Source organism: Ranitomeya variabilis, chromosome 3 (genome assembly GCF_051348905.1).
Source record: "Ranitomeya variabilis isolate aRanVar5 chromosome 3, aRanVar5.hap1, whole genome shotgun sequence".
NCBI classification, from domain to species: Eukaryota; Metazoa; Chordata; class Amphibia; order Anura; family Dendrobatidae; genus Ranitomeya; species Ranitomeya variabilis.
The window spans coordinates 64298944-64319168 of NC_135234.1; the positions used below are offsets into that span (position 1 = coordinate 64298944).

At 46.2% G+C, this 20225-nt stretch overlaps 1 protein-coding gene across 2 annotated transcripts in view; it reads left to right on the forward strand.

The window, feature by feature from the left end:
• The first annotated feature begins 9000 nt into the window (after positions 1-9000).
• Positions 9001-20225, forward strand: part of ZNF654 (zinc finger protein 654) — a 39752-nt gene continuing 28527 nt past the window's right edge. Inside the window, exons 1-5 of one of the 2 annotated variants that reach the window (XM_077294085.1) lie at positions 9001-9238; positions 13830-13975; positions 18484-18565; positions 18828-18963; positions 19103-19305. In XM_077294085.1, the coding sequence (XP_077150200.1) occupies positions 9107-9238; positions 13830-13975; positions 18484-18565; positions 18828-18963; positions 19103-19305 (699 nt within the window). In that variant the 5' untranslated portion in view covers positions 9001-9106. The remainder of the gene's footprint in view (positions 9239-13829; positions 13976-18483; positions 18566-18827; positions 18964-19102; positions 19306-20225) is intronic. The other variant, XM_077294084.1, reaches the window with a different exon arrangement.

Here is a 20225-nt window from a genome sequence, read left to right on the forward strand (position 1 = left end):
GTTTTTGATAGTTTTTGTACTGACCGCACAGATCCCTTGCTATCTTCAGTCTATTTAGTGTTAGCGGGCCTCATTTGCTTAAGCCTGTTTTTCATTACTACGTTTGTATTTTCCCCTTAACTCACCGTTATTATGTGTGGGGGTTGTCTAAACTTTGGGGTTATTTCTCTGAGGCAAGTGAGGCTTTGCTTTCTCTCTAGGGGTAGTTAGTTCCTCAGGCTGTGAAGAGGCGTCTAGGTTTTTAGGTAACGCTCCACGGCTGCCTTTAGTGTGTTTGGATAGGATCAGGGTTGTGGTCAGTATAGTTTCCACATCCCCAGAGCTCGTCCTAATATTCAGGTTTATTTATCAGGTCAGTTTTGTGATCCTACCACCAGATCATAACAGATATGACATGGTTTAGGCAGGAGAAATGAAAAGCCGGCAATTGAATTACCGGCTTTTCAACATTATCGCGCTGAAGTAAATATAAATACAGAATATATATATATATGTCTCTCTATGACATATATATATACAGTTAGGTCCATATATATTTGGACAGAGACAACATTTTTCTCATTTTGGTTATAGACATTACCACAATTTAATTTTAAACAAAACAATTCAGATGCAGTTGAAGTTCAGACTTTTAGCTTTCATTTGAGGGTATCCATATTAAAATTGGATGAAGAGTTTAGGAGTTTCAGCTCCTTAACCTGTGCCACCCTGTTTTTTAAAGGGACCAAAAGTAATTGGACAATTGACTCCAAGGCTATTTCATGGACAGGTGTGGGCAATCCCTTCATTATGTCATTCTCAACTAAGCAGATAAAAGGCCTGGAGTTGATTTGAGGTGTGGTGCTTGCATTTGGAAGGTTTTCCTATGAAGTAAACATGCGGTCAAAAGTGCTCTCCATGAAGGTGAAACAAGCCATTCTTAAGCTGTGAAAACAGAGAAAAAACCCATCCGAAAAATTGCTACAATATTAGGAGTGGCAAAATGTACAGTTTGGTACATCCTGAGAAAGAATGAAAGCACTGGTGAACTCATCTATGCAAAAAGACCTGGGCGCCCACGGAAGACAACAGTGGTGGGTGATCGCAGAATAATCTCCATGGTGAAGAGAAACCCCTTCACAACAGCCAACCAAGTGACCAACACTCTCCAGGAGGTCGGCGTATCAATATCCAAATCTACCATAAAGAGAAGACTGCATTAAAGTAAATACAGAGGGTTCACTGCACGGTGCAAGCCACTCATAAGCATCAAGAATAAAAAGGCTAGACTGGACTTTGCTAAAAAACATCTAAAAAAGCCAGCACAGTTCAGGAAGAACATTCTTTGGACAGATGAAACCAAGATCAACCTCTACCAGAATGATGGAAAGAGAAAAGTATGGGGAAGGCGTGGTACAGCTCATGATCCAAAGCATACCACATCATCTGTAAAACACGGCGGAGGCAGTGTGATGGCTTGGGCATGCATGGCTGCCAGTGGCACTGGGTCACTAGTGTTTATTGATGATGTGACACAGGACAGAAGCAGCCAAATGAATTCTGAGGTATTCAGAGCCATACTGTGTGCTCAGATCGAGCCAAATGCAGCGAAACTGATTGGTCGTCGTTTCATACTACAGATGGACAATGACCCAAATCATAAAGCCAAAGCAACCCAGGGGTTATTAAAGCAAAGAAGTGGAATATTCTTGAATGGCCAAGTCAGTCACCTGATCTCAACCCAATTGAGCATGCATTTCACTTGTTAAAGACTAAACTTCAGACAGAAAGGCCCACAAACAAACAGCAACTGAAAACCACCGCAGTGAAGGCCTGGCATCAAAAAGGAGGAAACACAGCGTCTGGTGATGAACATGAGTTCAAGACTTCAGGCAGTCATTGCCAACAAAGGGTTTTCAACCAAGTACTAGAAATGAACATTTTATTTAAAATTATTGAATCTGTCCAATTACTTTTGGTCCCTTTAAAAACAGGGTGGCACATGTTAAGGAGCTGAAACTCCTAAACCCTTCATCCAATTTTAATGTGGATACCCTCAAATGAAAGCTGAAAGTCTGAACTTCAACTGCATCTGAATTGTTTTGTTTAAAATTCATTGTGGTAATGTCTATAACCAAAATGAGAAAAATGTTGTCTCTGTCCAAATATATATGGACCTAACTGTATATATATATATATATATATATATATATATATATATATATATATATATATATATATATATACACTCACTGGCCACTTTATTAGGTACACCTGTCCAACTTCTTGTTAACACTTAATTTCTAATCAGCCAATCACATGGCGGCAACTCAGTGCATTTAGGCATGTAGACATGGTCAAGACAATCTCCTGCAGTTCAAACCGAGCATCAGTATGGGGAAGAGAGGTGATTTGAGTGCCTTTGAACGTGGCATGGTTGTTGGTGCCAGAAGGGCTGGTCTGAGTATTTCAGAAACTGCTGATCTACTGGGATTTTCACGCACAACCATCTCTAGGGTTTACAGAGAATGGTCCGAAAAAGAAAAAAAATCCAGTGAGCGGCAGTTCTGTGGGCGGAAATGCCTTGTTGATGCCAGAGGTCAGAGGAGAATGGGCAGACTGGTTCGAGCTGATAGAAAGGCAACAGTGACTCAAATCGCCACCCGTTACAACCAAGGTAGGCCTAAGAGCATCTCTGAACGCACAGTGCGTCGAACTTTGAGGCAGATGGGCTACAGCAGCAGAAGACCACACCGGGTACCACTCCTTTCAGCTAAGAACAGGAAACTGAGGCTACAATTTGTACAAGCTCATCGAAATTGGACAGTAGAAGATTGGAAAAACGTTGCTTGGTCTGATGAGTCTCGATTTCTGCTGCGACATTCGGATGGTAGGGTCAGAATTTGGCGTAAACAACATGAAAGCATGGATCCATCCTGCCTTGTATGGAGCATCTTTGGGATGTGCAGCCGACAAATCTGCGGCAACTGTGTGATGCCATCATGTCAATATGGACCAAAATCTCTGAGGAATGCTTCCAGCACCTTGTTGAATCTATGCCACAAAGAATTGAGGCAGTTCTGAAGGCAAAAGGGGTCCAACCCGTTACTAGCATGGTGTACCTAATAAAGTGGCCGGTGAGTGTATACAGCGAAACCCGACTTTGGAATACAGATCGTGTACCGCCGACCCGATCCCAGAGTGGGATCGGGTCGGGTTTCACGAAACCCGACTTTGCCAAAAGTCGGTGACTTTTGAAAAGTGCTAATCTGTTTCTCTCAACCCTAGTGATGTTGTCTCCCATCCCAGCATTCTAACGGCACAACAAGTTACACTTCAGAATCAAGGCTCTTTGATCACGTCGATTCCCCATATTGATGTCCTTTACCACTTCTGCAATATGATGCACTTTGCATATACAGTGTTCAATCTGTGGACAATCTCGCCTGATGCTCCAACAATAGTCAGCCATAGCCATCATAACGATTTATTATAGTTTTTCAATGTATCTGTAAAAAAACATAATCTGTCTGTAATTTTTTGATAAGCTGTCCAGAAAAAGGGAATTAGACCTACCGGTAATTCTGTTTCCAGGTTGTCCCTCAGGACAGCACCATGGAGGACGTCCTTCCTTGACCTATAGCAGGACAGGATCACAGAAAGGTTAAAAGGACCCTCCCGGCACCAGTGTTTTTTCAAAGTACCACAGAAGGATGGAAAGAAATGGTCTAAACGCGCCCTTACAAACGCGTGTGTAATAAACTATTTAACGTCTTCATCTTAATCTCGAGCCATGGCGACCCAACGGATGAACGATCTGCCGGAAGATTAATCCCGTGCAAGCCTAAAGAGAAACATAAGGGAGGGAAATAAGGGTGCTGTCCTGAGGGACTACCTGGAAACAGAATTACCGGTAGGTCTAATTCCCTTTTTCCATTATGTCCCTCTGGACAGCACCATTGAGAATACCAAAGAAAAGGTCCCAGGGTGGGTACGGAAGCCCAAGGACCAAAGTCCCAGGCAAGAGCCAGACTAGATATATAAATGATCTGAAAGATCAGAAGAATTATAGATATCTAATGAGATCTGCAAAGATAATCACCGTAATGAGTGTCTGATATACAGTCATGGCCAAAAGTATTCACACCCCTGCAATTCTGTCAGATAATACTCAGTTTCTTCCAGAAAATGATTGCAATCACAAATTCTTTGGTATTATTATCCTCATTTAATTTGTCTTAAATGAAAAAACACAAAAGAGAATGAAGTAAAAAGCAAAACATTGATCATTTCACACAAAACGCCAAAAATGGGCCAGACTAAAGTATTGGCACCCTCAGCCTAATACTTGGTTGCACAACCTTTAGCCACAATAACTGCGACCAACCACTTCCGGTAACCATCAATGAGTTTCTTACAATGCTCTGCTGGAATGTTAGACCATTCTTCTTTGGCAAACTGCTCCAGGTCCCTGATATTTGAAGGGTGCCTTCTCCAAACTGCCATTTTTAGATCTCTCCACAGGTGTTCTATGGGATTCAGGTCTGGACTCATTGCTGGCCACATTAGAAGTCTCCAGTGCTTTCTCTCAAACCATTTTCTAGTGCTTTTTGAATTGTGTTTTGGGTCATTGTCCAGCTAGAAGACCCATGAGCTCTGAGGGAGACCCAGCTTTCTCTCACTGGGCCCTACATTATGCTGCAAAATTTGTTGGTAGTCTTCAGATTTCATAATGCCATGCACACGTCAAGCAGCCCAGTGCCAGAGGCAGCAAAGCAGCCCCAAAACATCAGGGAACCTCCGCCATGTTTGACTGTAGGGGCCGTGTTCTTTTCTTTGAATGCCTCTTTTTTTCTCCTGTAAACTCTATGTTGATGCCTTTGCCCAAAAAGCTCTACTTTTGTCTAATCTGACCAGAGAACATTCTTCCAAAATGTTTTAGGCTTTTTCAGGTAAGTTTTGGCAAACTCCAGCCTGGCTTCTTTATGTCTGAGGGTAAGAAGTGGGGTCTTCCTGGGTCTCCTACCATACAGTCCATTTTCATTCAGACGCCGACGGATCGTACGGGTTGACACTGTTGTACCCTCGGACTGCAGGGCTGCTTGAACTTGTTTGGATGTTAGTCGAGGTTCTTTATCGAACATCCGCACAATCTTGCGTTGAAATCTCTTGTCAATTTTTCTTTTCCGTCCACATCTAGGGAGGTTAGCCACAGTGCCATGGGCTTTAAACTTCTCGATGACACTGCGCACGGTAGACACAGGAACATTCAGGTCTTTAATAAAAGGAGAAAAATAGGAGCATACAGATATTTATTAATTAGAAAAGGCTTTATTAGTAGGTGTGTACTCAACACGCTTAGTAGCAAAATACAAAAAAACACACAAAGCACACATAAGTATATAATTTATACAAGGATGTTTTTAAAAGAGAAGTGGATACACCCCCGGTGTGCACATGCCAGTAAGCTTATTTATGCATGACTATGCTACATACAGGCAGCTGCTGCGAACACCTATATCGCTATAGCGGTAAAACACATGCCATGTGGCATAAAATTGAGAAGCTGAAAAGGCAGCGCTTACCCGTGAGAGACACCAGGCAGGGTACACCGGTTAGGGTCCACAGAGCACGACCCCCAGTGGATAAACCCCCGGTGTGCACATGCCAGTAAGCTCATTTATGCATGATTACGCTAAATACAGGCAGCTAATGCAAATACCTATATCGCTATGTTTTAGGCTTTTTCAGGTAAGTTTTGGCAAACTCCAGCCTGGCTTCTTTATGTCTGAGGGTAAGAAGTGGGGTCTTCCTGGGTCTCCTACCATACAGTCCATTTTCATTCAGACGCCGACGGATCGTACGGGTTGACACTGTTGTACCCTCGGACTGCAGGGCTGCTTGAACTTGTTTGGATGTTAGTCGAGGTTCTTTATCGAACATCCGCACAATCTTGCGTTGAAATCTCTTGTCAATTTTTCTTTTCCGTCCACATCTAGGGAGGTTAGCCACAGTGCCATGGGCTTTAAACTTCTCGATGACACAGCGCACGGTAGACACAGGAACATTCAGGTCTTTGTAGATGGACTTGTAGCCTTGAGATTGCTCATGCTTCCTCACAATTTGGTTTCTCAAGTCCTCAGACAGTTCTTTGTTCTTCTTTCTTTTCTCCATGCTCAATGTGGTACACACAAGGACACAGGACAGAGGTTGAGTCAACTTTAAAGGGAACCTGTCACCCCGTTTTTTGAAGATGAGCTAAAAATAGCATTAAATAGGGGCAGAGCTGGGCGTTACATTAGTGTCTTTGTGTGCCTTTATTACCCACCTATGCTGCCGAAATACCTTTGTAAAGTCGCCGTTTTCTGCTGTCACTCACGCTGGTCTGGTCATATGGGCGTGGTGACAGCGCTGTTTCTCCCCCAGAATCCTGCTCATCATTACGTTGGTGGCGTAGTGGTGTGCACATGTCCAAAAGGCTAATCCACTGTCCAGGTGATGAAAAACAGCGCGATCTGCGCTATTCAGCCGTTTACCGGTGGGCGCGGTGTCAATACTTTTGGCCATGACTGTATGTCTATAATAGCCAATTTCAGTATGAATGTGGTAAACGAAATACGCATCAGAAACAGAGAGGGAAATTCACCCATTGTTCTCCAATACCAATAATGAACCGCAGCGAGTTATTACAGTTATTGTGGTAGATAAACATCGCAGCCCCAGAATAGGTTTAGAAAACCTTATTGCCCAGCAAAATATAGTCACAGCCACCGTACAATGAGGACTGTACTGACCAATAATAAGCTGCATGTGCTTATAACCCAGGACTGTTCCTTCATCGGACCTCCTGGGCTCAGGTTAGACCTTGGTTACAGACCATCTTACCATACTACAAGGAGACCTGCAAGACAAAGACCCTGGACTGTGGGAAGATCTAACCAATAACAGTCAGTACATGGATAATGGCAGAGCATTGGGATGTACGCACATTACTCATCCAGGAGATCACGTCTTTTCCGAATCCTTAGATGTCTAACCCCAAGTAAGGGTTGGATATTATTGAAACTGAGGAATATGCCACCTGGCAGGTAATATCTCCTGCCCTTACCAATGTCTGGCTTCTCATTAGGGAAACGTGGATCATCACTCCTGTTTTAGACACAGGGAGTCTGGACCCTGAATCAATGAAAGTGCTAGTGGTGGTGGGCGGGGGCGGCTGATAAAAATCTTCTGACACATGAGATTATTTGAAACTGCCTCTATACGAGTCATTAGTCCAGATATTATATATGGACAAATCCACATATGTAAAGAAAAAACTTTTTGTTTCTCCAGCGATCAGTCCAATGGTAGAGTAAAATATACCTTTTATTTATCCATTAAAAAGTTCCAGATTTCTTCAGTTACAATATTGCATACATTCAATCTCTTATGGATTGATAAAGAATTGAATGTATGCGATATTGTAACTGAAGAAATCTGGAACTTTTTAATGAATAAAAGGTATATTTTACTCTACCATTGGACTGATCGCTGGAGAAACAAAAAGTTTTTTCTTTATATATATATGTATATATATATATATATTTATTTATCAAAAGAAAAAAGTGACAGCACCGCCAGTACGTCTGAGTAAAGGTACGTAAGCCATCTGGTTGTAATAGAAGCTTGCCTCCGGATCTCGGGTGCTTAAACCAAAACGTGAGAAATGCATATCATGATCATAGAAGAAAGAAGGTAATAGCTCTCACCGATCCTAGAAATGGGTAATCCTTTATTGAAGCACTTTAAAAATCTTCATGGCTTGGGGGAGTGCTGAGCAAAGAGTGTGCAGGTACCGACGAAGGCCGTTTCGCGCCGGATATGGCGCTTCTACGGATCAGTCTGTAGAAGGTGAGTATTAAACTATTTTTTATTTTAACTCTTTTTTTAATAAGGATATGGTACACACATTGTTATATACTATGTGGGCTGTGTTATATACTGTGTGGGCTGTGTTATAAACTACGTCTCTGTGCTATATACTACATGGGCTGTGTTATATACTAAGTGGGCTGTGTTATATACAATGTGGGCTGTTATGTACTATGTCTCTGTGCTATATACTATGTGGGCTGTGCTATATACTGCTGGGCAATATACTACGTGGTTGTGCTATATACTACGTGGCTGTGTTATATACTACGTGGGCTGTGTTATATACTATGTCTCTGTGCTATATACTACGTGGGCTGTGCTATATACTACGTGGCTGTGTTATATACTACGTGGGCTGTGTTATATACTACGTGGGCTGTGCTATATGCTATGTGGGCTGTGCTATATACTATGTGGCTGGGCAATATACTACGTGGCTGTGTTATATACTACGTGGGCTGTGTTATATGCTATGTGGGCTGTGCTATATACTACGTGGGCTGTTATATACTACGTGGGCAGTGCTATATACTACGTGAGCTGTGCCATATACTACGTGGGCTATGAAAGATACTACATGGGCTGTATTATATACTGCGTGGGCTGTTATATACTATGTCTCTGTACTATATACTATGCAGGCTGTGTTATATATTACGTGGCTGTGCTATATACTACATGGGCAGTGTAATATGCTAAGTGGTCTGTGTTACATACTGCGTGGGCAGTGTAATATATACTACTATACATATTCTAGAATACCGGATGCTTTGAATCGGGCCACCATCCAGTAAATAATAATAATATACACAGCTAACACATGCACCGCGCACACATACTATATATATATATATATCTATATCTATATATATATCTATATCTATATATATATATGTATACACACACTCCTACGTCTGCGTCGCCCTGAGTGCTGACACTTTATGACAGGACTGAACAGCCGACATTGTACTAATGACAACCGACCAGCTCAGCCAATCACCGGCGGACGCATTTTACGTCATCGCTTCCGGAGACAGACTGTTGACGGATATAGAGTCTATCCAGTCAGCATTCGACTATTGGCAAACAGCCCGCCTATTCAATTTGATTGACGTTGTTTCTGACCACTACGGCGGCGGGATGGGCGGGGCAGGAAAAGTAGGGGGCGGTTCCCCGGCGGTTGCTGTACGCGCAGGTCGGGCACAGCAGCATGGCGGAAGACGAGAGTGATCAGGAGTCGGAGAGGCTGATAGAAGAGCTGGAAGCTGCGGCCGATGAAGAGCTGAGGACACTGGGAGCCGGGGGCTCGGGCAGCCGGGAGTACTGCCGCCGCTTCTGTGAGGTGAGGGCGACCGGGCTGAGAGCAGGACTCGGCTCCTGGGCAGAGTGTGGCCTGTGTGCTCCAGCACTGACCGCCCTGATCGGAGCCATTACTGCACTGCCACAGCAGCACTATGTACAGGGCGGACCTGCCTGACACAGAGGAGGCCGCCGTGTGTGTGTGCAGTGTGTGGGCCCTGGGTGTGTGCATGTTTGGGTACAGTATGTGTGTACAGTGCATGGGCCCTGTGTGTATGTGTGTACAGTGCATGGGCCCTGTGTGTATGTGTGTACAGTGTGTGGGCCCTGAGTGTATGTGTGCGCAGTGTGTGGACACTGAAAGTGTTTATGTTTGTGTACAGTATGTATGTGTGTATACAGTGCCTGGGTCTTGGGTGGTGTGTGTGTGTATGTGTGTGTACAGTGTGTGGGCCCTAGGTGAGACAGTGTGTGGGCCCTGGGTGTGTGTATGTTTGTGTACAGTATGTGTGTATACAGTACGTGGGCCCTGGGTGTGTGTGTAGACAGCGTGTGGGCCCTGGGTGTGTGTGTACAGTGTGTGGGCCCTGGGTGTGTGTGTACAGTGTGTGGGCCCTGGGTGTGTGTGTACAGTGTGTGGGCCCTGGGTGTGTGTGTACAGTGTGTGGGCCCTGGGTGTGTGTGTGTACAGTGTGTGGGCCCTGGGCGTGTTTGTTTGTTTACAGTATGTATGTGTGTATACAGTGCGTGGGCCTTGGGTGTGTGTGTGTGGGCCCTGTGTGTGTGTGCCCCGGGTAAGTGTGTGTGTGTACAGTGTGTGTGAGCCCCGGGTAAGTGCGTGTGTGTGTGTACAGTGTGTGTGAGCCCCGGGTAAGTGTGTGTGTGAGCCCCGGGTAAGTGTGTGTGTGTGTGTGTACAGTGTGTGTGAGCCCCGGGTAAGTGTGTGTGTGTGTGTGTGTGTACAGTGTGTGTGAGCCCCGGGTAAGTGTGTGTGTGTGTACAGTGTGTGAGCCCCGGGTAAGTGTGTGTGTGTACAGTGTGTGTGTGTGTGTGTACAGTGTGTGTGAGCCCCGGGTAAGTGTGTGTGTACAGTGTGTGTGAGCCCCGTGTAAGTGTGTGTGTGTGTACAGTGTGTGTGAGCCCCGGGTAAGTGTGTGTGTGTACAGTGTGTGTGAGCCCCGGGTAAGTGTGTGTGTACAGTGTGTGTGAGCCCCGGGTAAGTGTGTGTGTGTGTGTGTGTACAGTGTGTGTGAGCCCCGGGTAAGTGTGTGTGTGTACAGTGTGTGTGAGCCCCGGGTAAGTGTGTGTGTGTGTGTGTACAGTGTGTGTGAGCCCCGGGTAAGTGTGTGTGTGTGTGTACAGTGTGTGTGTGAGCCCCGGGTAAGTGTGTGTGTGTGTGTGTGTGTGTGTGTGTGTGTACAGTGTGTGTGTGAGCCCCGGGTAAGTGTGTGTGTGTGTGTGTGAGCCCCGGGTAAGTGTGTGTGTGTGTACAGTGTGTGTGTGAGCCCCCGGTAAGTGTGTGTGTGTGTGTACAGTGTGTGTGTGAGCCCCCGGTAAGTGTGTGTGTGTGTGTACAGTGTGTGTGTGAGCCCCGGGTAAGTGTGTGTGTGTGTGTACAGTGTGTGTGTGAGCCCCGGGTAAGTGTGTGTGTGTACAGTGTGTGTGTGAGCCCCGGGTAAGTGTGTGTGTGTACAGTGTGTGTGTGAGCCCCGGGTAAGTGTGTGTGTGTACAGTGTGTGTGTACAGTGTGTGTGTGAGCCCCGGGTAAGTGTGTGTGTGTACAGTGTGTGTGTGAGCCCCGGGTAAGTGTGTGTGTGTGTGTACAGTGTGTGTGAGCCCCGGGTAAGTGTGTGTGTGTGTGTGTACAGTGTGTGTGAGCCCCGGGTAAGTGTGTGTGTGTGTGTGTGTGTGTGTGTGTGTGTACAGTGTGTGTGAGCCCCGGGTAAGTGTGTGTGTGTGTGTACAGTGTGTGAGCCCCGGGTAAGTGTGTGTGTGTACAGTGTGTGTGTGTGTGTGTACAGTGTGTGTGAGCCCCGGGTAAGTGTGTGTGTACAGTGTGTGTGAGCCCCGTGTAAGTGTGTGTGTGTGTACAGTGTGTGTGAGCCCCGGGTAAGTGTGTGTGTGTACAGTGTGTGTGAGCCCCGGGTAAGTGTGTGTGTACAGTGTGTGTGAGCCCCGGGTAAGTGTGTGTGTGTGTGTGTGTACAGTGTGTGTGAGCCCCGGGTAAGTGTGTGTGTGTACAGTGTGTGTGAGCCCCGGGTAAGTGTGTGTGTGTGTGTGTACAGTGTGTGTGAGCCCCGGGTAAGTGTGTGTGTGTGTACAGTGTGTGTGAGCCCCGGGTAAGTGTGTGTGTGAGCCCCGGGTAAGTGTGTGTGTGTGTGTGTGTGTGTGTGTGTGTACAGTGTGTGTGTGAGCCCCGGGTAAGTGTGTGTGTGTGTGTGTGAGCCCCGGGTAAGTGTGTGTGTGTGTACAGTGTGTGTGTGAGCCCCCGGTAAGTGTGTGTGTGTGTGTACAGTGTGTGTGTGAGCCCCCGGTAAGTGTGTGTGTGTGTGTACAGTGTGTGTGTGAGCCCCGGGTAAGTGTGTGTGTGTGTGTACAGTGTGTGTGTGAGCCCCGGGTAAGTGTGTGTGTGTACAGTGTGTGTGTGAGCCCCGGGTAAGTGTGTGTGTGTACAGTGTGTGTGTGAGCCCCGGGTAAGTGTGTGTGTGTACAGTGTGTGTGTACAGTGTGTGTGTGAGCCCCGGGTAAGTGTGTGTGTGTACAGTGTGTGTGTGAGCCCCGGGTAAGTGTGTGTGTGTGTGTACAGTGTGTGTGAGCCCCGGGTAAGTGTGTGTGTGTGTGTGTGTGTGTACAGTGTGTGTGAGCCCCGGGTAAGTGTGTGTGTGTGTGTGTACAGTGTGTGTGAGCCCCAGGTAAGTGTGTGTGTGTGTACAGTGTGTGTGAGCCCCGGGTAAATGTGTGTGTACAGTGTGTGTGAGCCCCGGGTAAGTGTTTGTGTGTGTGTGTGTGTACAGTGTGTGTGAGCCCTGGGTAAGTGTGTGTGTGTACTGTGTGTGTGAGCCCCGGGTAAGTGTGTGTGTGTACAGTGTGTGTGAGCCCCGGGTGAGTGTGTGTGTGGCAGTGTGTGGGCCCTGGGTGTCTATGAATGTGTGGCGTACAGTGTGTTGTGTGCGGGCCCAACAGATCCTCCTGCTTTGGAGGTTATAGTGGATCCCCTAACCTCCTGTACCTCTGTGTGGCTGCACTGGTTGCACCAGTTTTATTTCCACTTTTGCCCTGCCAGTTCTGTGTGATGCCTGGGTGTGCCATCCCAGTGACATCCAACTCTCCTCCGTGTGCCGCAACCCTCGGCGGCGTGCCCCAGCCGCCGCCGTACGCGACCCTCGGCGGCGTGCCCCAGCCGCCGCCGTACGCGACCCTCGGCGGCGTGCCCCAGCCGCCGCCGTACGCGAACCGCAACGTTTGGGTAATGATGTTTCGGGCCTGTCACTGACAGCGTCAGGGCCTTGTTCATGGTCTGTGGAGACCACCTGAACTCTATTAGCAGGCTTTTCCTCCTTTTAGGCTATGTTCCCATGCTGAGCTTTGGTGAGTCTTTTTACACTTATTTTCGAGAAAAAAAAATGCAAATAACCTATTTTACTTAATGGTGCTGGAAATCTGCAACATCAAGTACTCACCAAAAGCTCATCGTGGGAACGTAGTCTTAGGCTACTTTCACACTAGCGTCGTACAATGAATTGCGCCGTTGCGACGTACCGACGCAAGCAGTGAAAGCGCCGCACAACGGGGGCAGCGGATGCTGTTTTTCAACGCATCCGCTGCCCTATTGTGATGTGCGGGGGCGGAGTTCCGACGTACCAAAAGACGTTACATGCAACGTTTTTTGGTGGCGACGGACCGACGCAACACGATGCAACCGTCGCACGACGGTTGCGACGTGTGGCAATGCGTCGCACTGCGTCTCTAATGCAAGTCTGTGGAGAAAAAACACATCCTGCAAGCACTTTTGCAGGATGCGTTTTTTCTACAAAACGACGCATAGCGACGTGCAGTGTACGACGCTAGTGTGAAAGTAGCCTTAAAGGGCTTGTCCTCTTTTCAAGAATACAGGTTCCTGGGTGCAGTTTATTTTAAAAAAAAAAAAACACACTGCACTTTACTCCCAGGTTCACCACCCAGCCTCGCTGTAATACCCGGGATATGATATCGCACGCAGTATCGGCAGATCCGCTGAGCTAGACCCGGGGACCGTGAGCAAGGCAGTTTTTGTTTATTTATTTCAATAACAAACTGCCTGGGGACTGGAGCTTTCTGACTGCGGACACGGCCTTTGTGTTCATTTATGGTTTTTGTTTACTGGATAACAGGAATGATAAACAATTTTTATAAATAGTCCAATGCCCCAATCCCTGCTTATTACCCTCTGTCCGGGGAGACGACAGGTCCTGGTGCACTGAGGGTTGGTGATCCTAATGATCTCGGTCGGCTAGGGAATCCTTTAAAGGGAGTGAGCTTTTTTTTTTCTCTCTATATGACCGTAATGCCGCCTGCCATGTTCCCGGTTTGGCATCTCGCCGTACTGTTCAGGCATTGTAGTTATTCGCTGATGTGTTTTTTCCTTACATTACCAGGTTGTTGAAGATTATACTGCGCGGTGGCAAGTCCCACTCCCACAGCTCCAAGTGCTGCAGACTGCACTGTGTTGCTTCACATCTGCCAGCGTCTCCTTCCCACCGGAGTGTGAACACGTCCAGGATGTGCTGAGCAGACTCGCTATGTAAGTACAAGTCTTGAAGGTTTTTTTAGTTTTGGAAATTCCTGCATGCAAATTTTGCTTTACATGCCCTTCCCAGGTCCAGTGCAGAGTCTCCGCTGCTGCTGGTGTTTGTTATTGTCTGCAGCACTGAAGTTCACCCGAGCTCAGCTCCGTTTTTTAACACAAACTGCAGTCGAGGGACAGAGGTTAAAAGCCCCTTTAAGTCATGTGCACACAGCGTCTTTTTCAGGTGAATTCTACCTGAAAAAAAGAGCCACAAGAAATTAACATGGTGTACAGCAATGCCAAAACCGCATTGTTGTGCGTAAGTTTCTTTTTATGTCACTTCTTTTAACCACTTCAGGGTTCACTTCATAGTTCGGAATTCTTATGCTCATTCCTTAGGGTACCGTCACACAGTGGCATTTTTATCGCTACGACGGCACGATTCGTGACGTTGTAGCGATATCGTTACGATCTCGCAGTGTCTGACACGCTACTGCGATCAGGCACCCTGCTGAGAATCGTACGTCGTAGCACATCGTTTCAAACTTTCTTTCGTCGCTTGATCACCCGCTGACATCGCTGGATCGTTGTGTGTGACAGCGATCCAGCGATGTGTTCGCTGGTAACCAGGGTAAACATCGGGTAACTAAGCGCAGGGCCGCGCTTAGTAACCCGATGTTTACCGTGGTTACCAGCGTAAAAGTAAAAAAAAACAAACCGTACATACTCACCATCTGATGCCCGTCCGGTCCCTTGCCGTCCGCTTCCTGCTCTGACTGAATCCGGCCGTACAGTGAGAGCAGATCACAGCGGCGACGTCACCGCTGTGATCTGCTCTCACTTTCCGGCCGGCAGACAGTCAGATCGGAAAGCAGACGGCAAGGGACTGGACGGACATCAGATAGTGAGTATGTACGGTTTTTTTTTTTTTACTTTTACGCTGGTAACCACGGTAAACATCGGGTTACTAAGCGCGGCCCTGCGCTTAGTTACCCGATGTTTACCCTGGTTACCCGGGGACTTCGGCATCTCTCCAGCGCCGTGATTGCACAGTGTGACCGCAGTCTACGACGCTGGAGCGATATTCATACGATCGCTGCGACGTCACGGATCGTGCCGTCGTAGCGATGTAAATGGTACTGTGTGACGGTACCCTTAGGTTACTTAACCAAGTTTCGGTCAAAACCTGACCGTCATCAGTCGGCACTTTCATGCACAGCGGTGGATGACGCACAGCTTCACCCTGCACTGTACTCTACAGTGTTTCAACTGTCTACGTGACTGATGGTCAGGCTTTGACCAAAACATCCTAATTTTGTCTGGATACTTCTACATAAAAAAAAAAAAAGGACATCCATATTCACAAAACCGCAAGAGTGACATGTTTTTTTGTTGTGTTTTTTTTTTGCATAAATACTTTCGGCCATGACTATGTGTGTGTGTAAAATATATATATATATATATATATATATATATATATATATATATATATATATATATATTATGTATACTGTGCTCCAAATTATTATGCAAAAACAGTATCTTCTTAAAAAAAAATAAACACTCAAAATGCATGTTCCAAATTATTATGCACAGCAGAGTTTTCAACCTTTTTTTTTTTTTTAACAAAAAAATGGTCAATTGTGAAGTTATAAGCATTATCAGCTTATTACAAAATGAAATCAAACAGTTTTCAAGTGAAAACTTTATTCTAGGTGATGTTACATTTGCATGTAGGACCCCTTGTTCGAAAGAAGCTTCTGAACGCTCTCGTCCATTGAATTTGTCAGTTTTTGGATGGTTTCTGCTTCAATTGTTTTGCATGTGGACAGAATACCCTCCCAGAGCTGTTGCTTAGATGTGAACTGCCTCCCGCCATCATAGACACTCCTTTTGATGATGCTCCAGAGGTTCTCAATGGGGTTGAGGTCAGGGGAAGATGGTGGCCACACCATAAGTTTGTCCTCTTTTATGCCCATAGCAGCCAGAGATGCAGATGTGTTTTTTGCAGCATGAGACGGTGCATTATCATGCATGAAAATGATCTTGCTGCGGAAAGCACGGTTCTTCCTCTTCAACCATGGCAGGAAGTGTTGTTTTAGAAACTCCGCCATCAATGAGTTTAAATGGCAAACAAAAAAATTCTAACCTTATCACCCCTAAACTCTTTGTGCATAATAATTTGGAACACAGTATATATATATATATATATATATATATATATATATATATATATATATATATATATATATATATATATATATATATATATATATATATATATATATATGTATATGTGTGTGTATATATATACATACATACATACATACATACATACATACATACATACATACATACATACATACATACATACATACATACATACGTATATTATATACAAAAAGCAGCACCAAAAGAAAACAAAGGGTGCAAAAAATCCTTCCCGGTATATGCTATAATCCAGAAAAATGAAGGCAGCACTCCAATAGAAAAAAATAAGGGTATGTGCACACGCTGCGGATTTTGCTGCGGAACCGGTGCTGTGGATCCGCAGCAGTTTTCCCAAAGTTTACAGTACCATGTAAACCTATGGGGAAAAAAAAAACACTGTGCACATGCTGCGGAAAAATCCACGCGGAAACATCCGCGTGGAAACGCAACGGATTATTTTCTGCAGCATGTCAATTCTTTCTGCGGATTCCGCAGCGGATTTCAACATGCACCAATAGGAAAGTGCAGTTGAAAATCCGCAGAAGAAACCGCGATAAAATCCGCAGTGAAAACCGCAGTGGTTTTGCACTGCGGATTTTCCAAATCCACTGCGGAAAAATCTGCAGCAGAATCCGCAACGTGTGCACATACCCTAAAGGTGGTTTATTGGCCCATGTGCGACGTTTCAGTCCAGGATGTGGACCTTTCTCAAGATATATCATGAGAAAGGTCCACATCCTGGACTGAAACGTCGCACATGGGCCAATAAACCACCTTTATTTTTTTCTATTGGAGTGCTGCCTTCATTTTTCTGGATTGTAGCATATACCGGGAAGGATTTTTTGCACCCTTTGTTTTCTTTTGGTGCTGCTTTTTGAGATAATATAATTTTATTATTATTACCGTATTTTCCGGCGTATAAGACGACTGGGCGTATAAGACGACCCCCCAACTTTACCAGTTAAAAAATAAAATCTTCTTAAAAGTTGGGGGTCTTCTTATACACCCTATGTCGTCTTATAGGGCCGGTGAATATGTGCCTTTTGGGGGGGGGGGAGTGATCCTGATGAGGACGAGGGGGCGTCTCACAGGAAAGTGAGTATCCCCCATTACCTTATCATAGCGCTGCAGCGTGGGGTCTCTGTGCTGGGAGCGGCGGCTGCTGTGCTGTGCTGTGGCGGCTCCTCTTCTGCAGTGTGGGGCCTCTGGTGCTGTGGGGCGGTGGCGGCGGCGTATCTTCATACAGTCGGGGCTCCTCCGGCATCTCAAAGACTGGAAGCCCCGCCGGCAACTCCATGGGTACAATGCGGTCAGGTGGCCTCCGGGAAAATGGCCGCTGCTCAGATTCAGATCTCGTCCCGAGATCTCGGGAGACGAGATCTGAATCTGAGCAGCGGCCATTTTCCCGGAGGCAGCTCAATAGGTGCGATGCGGTGGCCCGGCCGCTGGGGGCTGCGCATGCTCAGATTCAGATCTCAACGAGATCTGAATCTAAGCAGCGGCCATTTTCCCGGAGGCCAGCGCATTGTACCGATGGAGTTGCCGGCGGGGCTTCCAGGCTGAGATGCCGGAGGAGCCCCGACTGCATGAAGATACGCCGCCGCCGCCACCGCCCCACAGAACCAGAGGCCCCACACTGCAGAAGAGGAGCCGCCACAGCACAGCACAGCAGCCGCCGCTCCCAGCACAGAGACCCCACGCTGCAGCGCTATGATAAGGTAATGGGGGATACTCACTTTTCTGTGAGACGCCCCCTCGTCGTCATCAGGATCACTCCCCCCCCCCCACCCACCATATACACCCGGCGTACAAGGCGATTCCCGGCGTACAAGACGACCCCCGACTTTTAAGAAGATTTTCAGGGGTTAAAAAGTCGTCTTGTACGCCGGAAAATACGGTATATATTTTTATTATTATTATAATCTGCATGACAGTGGAGTCCTACGGGGTCTGATACAACATCGGTGACCCTTGCAGAGGAAAGTAATAGAGAAAATATTTATAATATTTTTATTTATTTTGCAAGAGCATCTTATTTTGTAACAAAACTCCTTTGTCAGTCGGATTACTATTCCCATCTGTGAAGAAAAACGTAAGTCAGATCCAAACCTGTGTGACCCGATCTTTGGGGAGACCACAGGTGCAGGAATTATAATTAAAAGTTGGGGGCGACACGCCCCCTACAGTGACACTAGTGACATAATCCAGTCTGATTTGTTACCTGGTTCTGTGTGATTAGTGTCTGTAAGCTAATTATTGACGCATTTCGCTTGTTTTGGCCTTAATCCCAGTTCATTGCTGTTTTATTTCAGGAGTCTGTTTGAGTTGCTGCTGTTTTTTGGAAAAGATGAATTTTATGAGGCTCCTCTGAAAGACATCCTGGGTTCAGTCCAGGTAATGATGGCTGTGCAGGTGTAACTTTGTACTCGCGTTCTCGTTGAAGTGCTTGTTCCTTTCCTGGTAGCCGGTCAGTGATCTGCTGATCGCCACTGGTCTGGCCCCACTAATCACCAGCGACCGGCTGTTGTCTGTATCTAGCTGTATGACGTGGTGTGCAGTGCATGAACAGGCGGCAGACTAGGATATTGGCGGCTCTCCACTCTGACTCGCCACCGTATAAACGTCCATTTGGTCATTTATGATTTTTGATTTTCAGGAATGCCATGACCTCCTTATCCACTATGACAGCGTAGACTTGAGACTAGTTACATGCGTTATTAAGGATGGAGGTCCCTGGGAAGATCCAGTATTACAAGCTATCCTCAAAGGGAAATCTGAACCTCAAGATATCGGTGAGTTTCCTGTACTTATATACAGAGATTCATTGCAAGAACAGGTTATCCGTGGAAGGCGCCTGCTCCCGAACACTTTGTGCCTAAATAATGACATGTCGCATACAAGCTGAGAGTGGTCATCTTTTCCCCTTCTTAGTGGACCGATACTTGCGGTCAGAGAACCAGCTGTTCTTTGAGTTTCGAGTGAGATACCTCATCGCCTGCGAACGTATTTCAGAAGCAGTCGCGCTAATAACAACCTGCCTGAGCCATCCTGACGTCAGTAAGAACCTGTATTATCATCAGGCCTACTTTACATGTCTGCATATGACCCGACTAACGGACAAGCTGCTTCCTGAGGTTTGTGCTTTACATTTTGTGTAAATAGGCCTATATTACCAGGGTTTATGGTATGGCAGAGGATACTCCATAGCTTTGTAGTGAATAGTCATATGTGTTAAATTAGGTACTGTATATTTAAAGAGTTTGTCTGGTAAAACCAAGTTATTATTTATCCAAAGGATTGGTGATAATAGCTGATCGGGGCCTGGATACTGGGACCTGCACCGATCGGAAGAATGGCATTTTTACCCCATATGAGACACTTTTATCCCTGTTACAAAGTGGATCTGCGGGTCAGGATGACAGAATTCATCTCCATTAATTTTTTATGGCAGTGTTCCCAACTCCAGTCCTCAAGGCCCACCAACAGGTCATGTTTTCAGTATTTCCTTAGTATTCCCTAGGTGATAATTGCATCACCTGCACAGGCAATAATTCCAACACCTGTGCAATACAAAGGAAATCCTGAAGACATGACCCGTTGGTAAGCCTTGAGGACTGGAGTTGGGGAACACTGTTCTATGGGACCACCAGAAAAAAATCGAGCACAACGGTTGGCTGCCCCATAGAGAATAAATGGAGCAGCGGTCAACAATGTGCACTTCTGCTCCACACTAATGGGGGGATAAAATCAGGGCTGTGGAGTTGGTAAGCCAAACCTCCGACTCATCAATTTCCATGACACCGACTTCACCAAAATGGGCTTCGATTCCACAACTTCACAACCCTGGCTAAAAGTGCCCTATTCTGCTGACCCAGTGCAGATCCCAGAGGTCAGACTGCCATCCATCAGTAAGTTATCACAGGTGTCTTCCCCTCATCCTTCAAGCATGCCAAGATCACACCCATCCTCAAAAAGCCCTCCCTCGACCTGTCCTCTGTGTCTAGCTATCACCCGATATCTGTTCTCCCTTATGCCTCCAAATTACTGGAGCAAC